At 41.6% G+C, this 10029-nt stretch overlaps 1 protein-coding gene across 1 annotated transcript in view; it reads right to left on the bottom strand.

The window, feature by feature from the left end:
• Positions 1 to 1003: 1003 nt before the first annotated feature.
• Positions 1004 to 10029, bottom strand: part of llgl1 (LLGL1, scribble cell polarity complex component) — a 36695-nt gene continuing 27669 nt past the window's right edge. Inside the window, exons 15-24 of the mRNA XM_005806063.2 lie at positions 9418 to 9568; positions 9207 to 9345; positions 8386 to 8699; positions 8119 to 8310; positions 7972 to 8044; positions 7724 to 7838; positions 5598 to 5662; positions 4170 to 4305; positions 4010 to 4092; positions 1004 to 2295 (exon numbers count right to left, since the gene is read on the bottom strand). Coding sequence (XP_005806120.1) covers positions 4014 to 4092; positions 4170 to 4305; positions 5598 to 5662; positions 7724 to 7838; positions 7972 to 8044; positions 8119 to 8310; positions 8386 to 8699; positions 9207 to 9345; positions 9418 to 9568 — 1264 coding nt within the window. The 3' untranslated portion in view covers positions 1004 to 2295; positions 4010 to 4013. The remainder of the gene's footprint in view (positions 2296 to 4009; positions 4093 to 4169; positions 4306 to 5597; positions 5663 to 7723; positions 7839 to 7971; positions 8045 to 8118; positions 8311 to 8385; positions 8700 to 9206; positions 9346 to 9417; positions 9569 to 10029) is intronic.

Raw genomic sequence — 10029 nt, 5'->3', positions numbered from 1 at the left:
CATCAACTTTGTGTTTCTGGTCCTTTTGAAGCGTCAAGTTAGAATACAGACCAGGCTGCAATTTTCTCTCTCTGATGCATTTTAAATCTTAAAATGTTTTGACACTCAGAGAATAGATGCAGCAGCGACCAATACGGTCTCAGCCATTGTTTTACATTTTTAAGGGTTGGAATAAACTTTGCTCAAGCTATCAAAAAAAATTATATTCTCAAATCTCTGAGTACATGGGAAGAGAAGAGTAAGAGCTTTAACAGAGTAGTTAACTTCTACTAAAAATGTTTTACATGTTAAAACTGTCCTATGGAAGCCCGTTTCCGCCACTCTGTAAAAAAAAATCTCATGAGATAGTATCTCAAAAATAATGAGATACTATCTCATAATGAAATAATTTATTTTTATTTTTTTTTAACAGAGTGGCGGAAACGGGCTTCCATACTATCCTGACAGTATAATTTGAAACGGATTATATGGAGGGGAATCGACCTCTGCCGTTCCTGCCTGTGGTTCTACTGCCGTCTAGAAAGACACAGTCAGATTGAAATCAGCCAATCAGAGCCAGGAGGCGTGTCTTACAACCGTCAATGCTTCTTCACGCGCTGTTTAGTGAGCCAATGGCGGGGAAGCAACTTACCGTTACAGAAAAACTTTATCTGTCGTCATCGGTGGCTATGCTAACTAGCTTGATACAAGGATCTAATTAGAGCTTTGACACCCTCTAGTGGTTAGATACAGCCAGGTAGGCTCTATTGAGTTTATTTACTTTACATACCGGTTGCAGAAATTATATAATTTAGTTACTGCTTGACATTTTAAGTGCCGGTAAAAGTAAATTCGGACAGGAACGGTTTTAAAGAATGAACTCCATTTTGAAGTGACTCTGCTCCCTATAGATATATTGTCGATTCATGGCAGGACCAGACAATCCGTTCAATGCTGAACATTTGTGTAATCAGAGCGTCTCTCAATTTTGCATTTTCGCAGTTAAATTACTACAAACAAACGGAGGGTTTCAGAGTAAATACATTTTATTAACATTCACAATTGTTCACCAACCAAAATGCTAAACAGCTTCATTAATTCCTACAAATGGAACTGAACAACTCATCTCAGTGGTGGGATTAAAATTCTAAGCTGCGCTGCATGTAGCATGAAAAGGTTAATGAATGGGAATTCAGGACACATAAAAAAACAAAACAAAACAAAAAGGTGATTCAATGATCCTACCAGCTGAGCTACATTAGTGAAGTTGTACTCCAGGTTTTACACCTAGCTTTTGTTTGTTTTTAGGGTTCCGACCTCGTTGACCCCGCAGAGAGGTTGTAAAACATTAAAAGGGTTTAAAAACACTGCAGATGGAAGGTCACCGGCTACATGACCCACAATGCACCATTTTACACTTTACAAACTTATTGAACCACTTACATTTCCCTCACCTTTTTCCATATTTGATTCCCATTTTCTATATGAAAAAAACCATTTTACTTAAATCCTAGTTTTCAACTTGAGCAGATGATAAAAAGTTTAACTTTATTTGCTACATCAATGGTAAACATCATCTTGTGTTGGTTCCCAATGATTCCTAATAGTTTCTCCAGCTGGTTCCCTTTTAAATCAGTGTGGAATATTCCTCTTTACCCCCCAAACTATTTATTAAAATATCTAGACTTTTCTCATACAAGCATAAAAACATTCAATAGAGCAACAATCTTCACTGTATAAAACACCTATATTGTTCCAGTACTCGTTTCTTCAATGCCAACATAAACCTACTCATATCCTAGATAGCCTCAAAAAAAAAAAAAAATCAGCAGTTTTTGTTGGAATCCAGAGGAACGGAGATGCTACAACTTCCCCCCCACCAAAAAAAAAATACTTCATTTGCCTTTTTTTGTTTTAAATTTACCACACTTAAAACCTCGAACCTTCTGTTGTACTGCGATTCCATCCCATCGAGTGGCACGTTTAGCGGCAGAGCACAGCGTCCGGCTCCAACCGTGCAGAAACCTCACAAAGTTAGCCGAGTCGCATTCAGAGCGCAGAGGACGTGTCCGTTCATGACGCTACCTACGCTGGGCCTTCTGTGTCTGCATGTGTGGAGCGGGGCACTGTCGCGTTTCCAAAGTGGTTATGGGTAAACAGTTGGTTCGTCCAGCAGGAGGAATCTAGAAAACTTCCTTCCCTGCTTGTGCCAGGTCAATAAGGGATAGAGGGACAGATCCTCGGTGGCTCCATTTCAGATGTTTGTGGTCCAGCACTGAAATCCAGAGGAAACCACTCGAGTTGCTCCAGGAAGCTCTTCAACGAAACCAGAGAGAAATCATGAGTGAATATCAACGGGCTGCAGCTGAAGAAAAGACCATGAACAGACGCTTCAGAATAGAGAGTGGTGTCATTATTACCGTTCCTAACAATCCTATTAGACCACCTCCTTAACAACAAAATGGCTGCTCAAAACCAGCTTGTGACCAGCTTTACTCTGACACCCCTAAATAAAGTGCAACTCAGAAGACTTGCAACTAGTTAACACAGTCCATCTGTTTCCTGGAGGAAAACCTGAAGGGGTCAGCAAAGACTTGAGGAAGAGCTTCAACATATACAGCTACATTAGATCAAATATGTTTGTGTATTAGAGTGGCCTAGTCAAAGTCCAGACGTAAAAACAACTCACTAGGGTAGGGCTGAAACGATTCCTCGAATGATTCGAGTACCTTGATTATCAAAATTCCTCGAGGAAAATTTACCTGCCTCGAAGCTTCGTTAATTTATGTTTTAATATTTAATGCGCCGTGTTCCGGCCAGAATATTATTTGCGTTGCGCGGAGCTCTGACTTCCGCCTCTGAGTTGTTGACGAATGCTAAGTGTTAGCGGCATAACGTCCAATTTTCAAGTTCGGCCGTGGGGATTTTATTGACTGATTATATTGCCCGGGTTTTTATCGTTTTTGGGGGACCGATAGACATCCTTAAATGACTGGCGCGATGCCTGGAGTACGGCAGCTTTTCTCCTCCGGGAGCTGCTGGTTGAAAGCAAACGGCGGGAAAAGAGCTGCAGGAGTATTTATACAGGTGAGCGGATAGACTGAACAAGGCGGGCAGCTGAGTAGTTGATGGTTACAGTGTAAGTGCAGCTTTACGGACAAACCGCACAATAAATTTCATATCATCCAGGTCTGAACAAATGGGCGTATTGCTCCCCCGTTCTTACTTTCGTCCCCTGGGGATGCTCAAAAATGAAAAATTGGACTGATATTGATATCTGATAGTAACACTGGTATTATGCCAGATTTACCAATATTTTATTTTATCAATTTTTTTATCCGATTACTCGATTAATCTTAAGAATAATCGATAGATTACTCAATTACTAAAATATTTGTTTACAGCAGCTCTAGATGAGAGACACTTAAATCTTTTTATTTTCCATCAAATCTAACAAGGAAAAATTAGTAAAGCTAATAGACTCATGCCCGAAATGACTACAATTGCATCAGTGTTTTGTTTCAGTGAAGGATCGACTCAGGGAGTCTGATAACACATGCACACCACACATTTCAGATTTCTATTTGTTAGAGAAAAAAAGTTAAAAATCGTTTTTGGAGGTTGACAATCTTGAAACACAAGAGGTGATAAAAATACTTTCAAAAAACATCATTCAGCTTAGAATGCCTCTGCGGTTTGTGAGATTTTAGTCTGACCACCAGGAGGCAGTAGAGAACCAAAAATGTTTATTTTGTTTATGCCTCTCCTAAAACACAGTTCTGGATGGAAATATGGGAACGTGTGTGAGCCTCTGAGCGAACCGCTGACAGTGTCTGCCTGGATGGAAATGCAGCGCAGGAATGCGACGCTCAGACAGAACTGCTCTTAAAAGTTCGAACAAGCCGGACCGGCTCAATCACAAACAGGTGCGTGCGCCGCACGGAGCGCAAAGAAAACCTCCAGTCTGACGCATCTGTCAACAAAAGCTAATCTACAGCTTCAGTTTGTGTAAGAAGCAGCTACTCTTCACCTCTTCAGTTGATGAGGATGCCAGCGGAGCGTCCCTCTTCCTCCTTCATGTTCCTCAGGTTATTCTCGGCCTCGTCCACGGTCCTGAAACACAAAGCGCTCCCGATTGGTTTGGGGCCTCCCAAAGAAACACGAGTGGAGACTTTTGGTCCGGTGCTTACGTTAGGAAGTCCCTGACGTCCTCCACAGTGATCTCCCCGGTGGTGTCCAGGGTGAGGTCGGCGCAGCTGAGGGGGGAGTCCAGCGGCGTCTCCAGGATGGGAGAAGACAGGGTGCAGGGAGACTCCTCCGTTCGCCCTGAGAGGGAGGAATCCACACATTGGAGCAAATGATTCACTTTACATCCGGGCTGCTGATCGTGGTGTGTTGCATGTTGGGTGTAAAGGTGCGTTTCCATTACAAATGTGCGCTAAATTCTGTTGATATTCTGCTAAAGTCGGGGGAGGGGACGCAATGTCACAATTAAAATCACACGTTGAGTTTAAAAATAGTAATAAAAAAAAAATCCGCGCCATCATTCTCCTACCACTTCCTGTTGTCGTCTTTATTTTTTCTGCCAGTAGTAACATCCGGTTGTTGATCACATGACTAGTGTGATGTGAAAAAAGTTTCTACTGCAGCGCTGCGAAATGTACTAGTTTCGATAAAGCTAAAAACACACTTCGTCCTAGAGCGAAAACTTTATATCGAAAACAAATATCTTTTTAGAAAAAAAAATTATTTTATTAAGCAAATTTATTTTCGAAATATATAATTGCACAATTTTAAGATTAATGGAAATGCAGCTAAGGACGCAATCTGAAAGTTGCTGAGTGATGCTAAACCAGACTAAGCTAATTTTAACTTTTCAAACTTCTAGTTGGTCTTCATTTTAAGGCAACACCTTATAGAAACACGACTAATATTTCATTTGCAAAACAAACAGAAAAAAGCAAACCTCTGCTAGTCTGCTAAAAGTTTATAAACTTCTAAGTTTGAACTTTAAAAAAGTAATTCTAAAAGATCTCTTTCATTATTCCGATCATTTAGCAAACAAGAAAATAATTTTAGTCATCATAACTGACCTAAACTGGTTTTTATACGTCTTTTGTAAAAATGTAGCCTCAGCTGTATGTTTAAAAACAGATAATAAAGTTGTGTGTTGCATTTAGTTTGTTATTTTGCTGCACTTTAAAGCAGCTATGTTTTTTAAAAACATTTATATATATATTAATTATGATGATGAATTTTGGCTAAATGGCTAAAAACATCACTACACTCAAGCATTTAGAAAGCTAGCTCGGATAAAAATTTCAACATTAATAAACTGCTGCAAAATTGCTAAATAACGAGAAAGTGCAGGGTTAAAAACAGAAAATAAAAGAAACTGAGCCGTTTCCACAACAACCAGCGCTCCCTGCCAGAGATGGGAGAGGCAACTGGGGCATGCTCAATGGTTACCATGGAGACTGGACAGGACAAGGCCCCCCTGAGAGGCATGGTCAGGGTTTTGGAAGCTTCAGAGAGTTATTTAAAAATAAAAATGTGATAATAGATAGGAAAGAGCGAGGGGGCGGAAAGAGAACAAGAGAGGGTGCGATCAGACGTACCCTCAGCCTGACCCGTTTGGTTTCTGTGGGTCCCGTTGGCCTGCGGGTGCATTGTTGTACCATCACTGTGGACACACACACACACACAACACTTAGTTTGGCAGCTAATACAGCTAAGGCTCAGTGAGTTTAGTTTTTATTTGGTTGCAAAGCATAAAGAGAACGGCACGCTCAGCAGATTTTACCGACACCAGAGGTAAGAAAACTATTAGAGATCAACAGAAGCAAAAAGACGTTTCTGAATGGAACATGTCATTAACCTTCACAAGGTGTTTTATTAGGATAAGGACAGAGCAATCTTCAAACAGTGCCTGCTTGTTCTGAATCTGGATTGAAATTTGAAAAACACAGAAAAGAAAATAAACCATTTTCAGCGTCACTTACGCTTCTCGATCACTGAGATCGAGTCTCTACATTGCAAAATAATTTCTGTTATCAGCCTGGATGAGACCTGTCAACACTGCAGGGATGTAATTAATCCTTTAGACAAACAGAAGTAAACATTTTCAGTCCTCAGAAGAACAGGGATTCAACTAGAATCCAAAGCAAGCAACTCGGCCTCAAAGTTGGGAAAGAGGATTGGTTTCTGTTGTGTAACAGCACTCATGTTAATTACAGTTTTTATCGTTTGGGAAGTGAGCAAAGTAATTGTTTCTGTTTTGCAAGAGGAATTCGTCTTCACTGCTGCTGAATGCATGACTTCAGCTGCTCAGCAGCCTGAATATGAGAAACTATTACGGCTCAGTAACTCTCCACCACAAGGAGCATTGGCAACCATTAGTGGTTCATATCTTGGTCTTTAGATATCATTAAGAAAGACTGTTTTTTGTTTTCTTTTCTTACTTTATTATAGATGCTGACAGAGCAGAGAACTTAGAATATTTAGAAGAAAAAACAAAAAGCAAAAAATGTTGAACACCAAATAACCTGTTGGTGGATTCGCTGGTTTTGACTCGAGTTTCAGTTTTGAACTCTTGACTACTGATAGTGACCATCAGCCTACTTGAATCTTCTGGTTATGGATAATGATTCATATTTAAAGAGTCGATTTGTTTCATCACAAAACAAATAGTTCAATTTTTAACCTCTTTAGCCTCTTACATGACGCTATTAGTATAGATTGGAAGAACAGCACTGTATGTTTTTCAGAAAGCAGGTCATTACAATTACACTGTATATTTGCTATAATACTTTAAGCCTTCCTGTTATCTGCTGAAAGTCATGCGCCCTCTCTCTCTCAACTTAAATAAAAAGAACAGAAACAAGCTGGTAGACAAGTTTTAGATAAGTTGGCCTGTGACTGGAGTCAGTTAGGTTGATTTCCTGACAAACAGATATTGAGTTTAGTGGTGGGACTGAAAATGTTTTAATTGAGTTAGTTTCAGCGTCTATAAATAAACGCATTTGAATCAAAAACCATACATCACCAAAAACATTTTTAATTCAAAAATCCTTTTGCTGCCACAGGGTTGAATAAATAGAAATATGAAATGAACAACAAATATATTTATTGATCTTAGTCTTATTCAGATTAGTGCAAAGTGCTTCCAAGTGTTTCGGGAATCCAGGATCATTCATGGAACTTTTTTGAAAAAAAAAAAAACTGTTTAAAAATGTGAACTGAGGACACTGTGCTGCTGCTGCAACATGTTTAGCATTAAGCTGGTATTTCAGGCTATAATAGCTACCCTATTAGGCCAACTCCTTCTGGTACAACAATAGTCATTTCCAGCATCCCCTTACTTTATTTTGTTATTTCTAAACTTGCTATGATCCTTCCAAATATATGAAGAATTATTCCAGTAGATAAGTAAATGTTTCTTGTATTATTGATTGATTGATTAAAAGTTTATGAGCCGGGCGTGCCGGGCGTGCCGTGGTGGCGTAGTGGTTAGCACGACCCGTATTTGGAGGCCTTGAGTCCTCGATGCGGCCGTCGCGGGTTCGACTCCCGGACCCGACGATATTTGCCGCATGTCTTCCCCCCTCTCCTTCCCCGTTTCCTGTCAGCCCACTGTCATTTAAGGGACACTAGAGCCCACAAAAGACCCCCTGGAGGGGTAAAAAAAAAAAAAAAAGTTTATGAGCCAAAAGTTTCAAAGTTGCACATTTTCAGAGTGTGTTACCTGATGGCTGTGGGCTCTAGTGGTCGGTCCAGCTGAACAGAGCAGAGCGGTTCTGTTAGCATCTTGGCAGAAAGGGAAAACCTTTCATATTCTGAAGGGGAGATCAGGTAAAACCCTGCGGAAAACAACAAAACGCACGTCAACCTTTAGGGAGGAAGGAGGATTCGGCCAGACCAACTCGCTCTCTGTGCCTCTTGGATGTAAACGTGTCTGATTGTTAACCGACGAAGGATTTTTCGAAGGCTCACCCTGCCCGCTTTTGGTGAAGACACAAGATGCAATGCCACTGATGTCCTCCTTGCGGATGCAGTCGTATCGCACCTGAACACACGCAACGCACAATTAGAAGCACATGGTGAACCATCAGTGGGTGGGACACGTCGTCCTGCTTCTACCTGAGGTCGGAGGGTGGGTATGGTAAAGAGGTGCATGTCTCCGAGGTTGGTGAGGCAGACGAGTGTGTGTTCGCTGTAGTCTTCCTGAGCAGCGGAGTTGAAAAGAACTAAGGCCACTTTCCTCACGCGGCAGCCTTCGTGTGCCGTCAACTTGAACTTGGTCTTAGCGCTCACTTTAGGGAGAGAGAACACCTGCAGGAGGAAGATGGTAAAAACTGTAACCCTGGGAGTAATAAACAAGAGCTCAACTCGTCTTCCTGGCTGTACCTTGAGCTGCTCCTCTGAGGCGATGAGGACAGAGTGAGCGTTGGTCATGTCCGGAGCGATGGCGAGGTCCTGTGAGGCTTCGTACGGATCCGGTAGTGGTTTCCCTCGCCCGTCCAGGACGCTGATGGACACCACGGGCGCTCTGTGCATCAGCTGGATCTCCTTCCCCAGCACCGCCTCCACGCACGTGCCGCTCTCGCTCGCTCCTCCCCGCTCACACGCGCGGCCCGATCCCACGCCGGGGACCTCCAGAGCGTAGGCGTACACGCTGCCCGAGTTGGTGCCGGCCCAAAGCGTGGGGCCGTGGTGTGTACCTGACCCACACACACACACACACCGGGTTGAGAGTGATAAATATCTAAATACAGCAAAATTAAAAACCATTCCTACCCCAAAAACTTGTCATGTTAACAATGATCAACAACACAAAATGTTAAATGTTGCATCAAATCCCATCGACGTTATGGATCAAGATTTGAAAATTTGCTCTTCACAATCACTCTTCTTCCAATCAGACTCAGCCTGAGCAATTTAGCAAGAAAAGGGGAATAAAAATTTCAGTCTCAAAGACGTGCAAAACTGGTATCAACAATCCCTAAGAGACTTGTTGCTGTAAATCCAGCGAAAGTTGGTTCTACTGAGTATCAGCTGAATAGAAACTTACTAGTTTTTATATTTTTAAACCATTTCTGTAAAACATTGAGGTTTTGATGGGATAAAATATGAATAGGCTCAAGGGATAAGTAGTTTCCAAGACGCTCATCAACCAAATGCAGAAAAATAAATACTGAAACTATATTTTTAGAGTAAGCAAGACAAACCATCACGCAGAAATGTGTCAGCGAAGCAGAGACATCTGACCACTCCTGACAATGAGTCGTCCGCTGACCGAGGCTCGATCCGTCGTTGCACAGGAGCTACTTCCTCCTGCTCTGCCAAAGCCGCGTTGGCCTCTTGAACCTACACCAGAGACGTCGTTAGCGGTCTGCAGAGCCCGGCTCGGTCCACATGTCACAGGAGGATGTGTCTCACCTTGCTGGTAGGAGTGGTGATGGCACGTTTCTTTCCAGACACCCTGCTTTTCCGGATGCGTCTGAAGCTTTGTCGAAGGGATTTCTTTAAGGACTTGACTCTGGACAGTGGACCCTCCATCGCCAGCGAGTCGTTAGGATGCAGAGTGCACCTGAGAGAAAGTGTGGAGCAGCCATCGATTAAACTATTCAATATTTACGAGTCAAACAATAACGTAGACAAGGATGATAAAAGAAGTAGAGTGAGCCGTTTATCCCAGGATTTGTGCATTTATACAATTTCAAAGTACGTTTTCCAGCTCTTCTAGCAGTACACTTTGGAGATACAAACAATACACATGAAAAAAAATTCACTACTATAATATTTTTTTACTGTTCTGAATAATGCATTGCTATAGTATTCAACGTTCTACAGCAGTGACAAGGTCATCTAAAATAGAACAACATTTAAAACATGTCTCACACACAATACACACCCGACTGGTCAGAGAACAAAACACTAATTTAACAAAAACTCTCACAACTTCGATAACCTTGCTTAACGTAAAAATATAAATGAGCCTTTCTTTCAATTACACAGATTAATTCGGGTCATTAAGCCATTAGGAATAAT

This window comes from Xiphophorus maculatus, chromosome 16 (assembly GCF_002775205.1).
Source record: "Xiphophorus maculatus strain JP 163 A chromosome 16, X_maculatus-5.0-male, whole genome shotgun sequence".
Lineage (NCBI taxonomy): Eukaryota > Metazoa > Chordata > Actinopteri > Cyprinodontiformes > Poeciliidae > Xiphophorus > Xiphophorus maculatus.
This window is presented reverse-complemented; position numbering and strand designations above follow the sequence as displayed.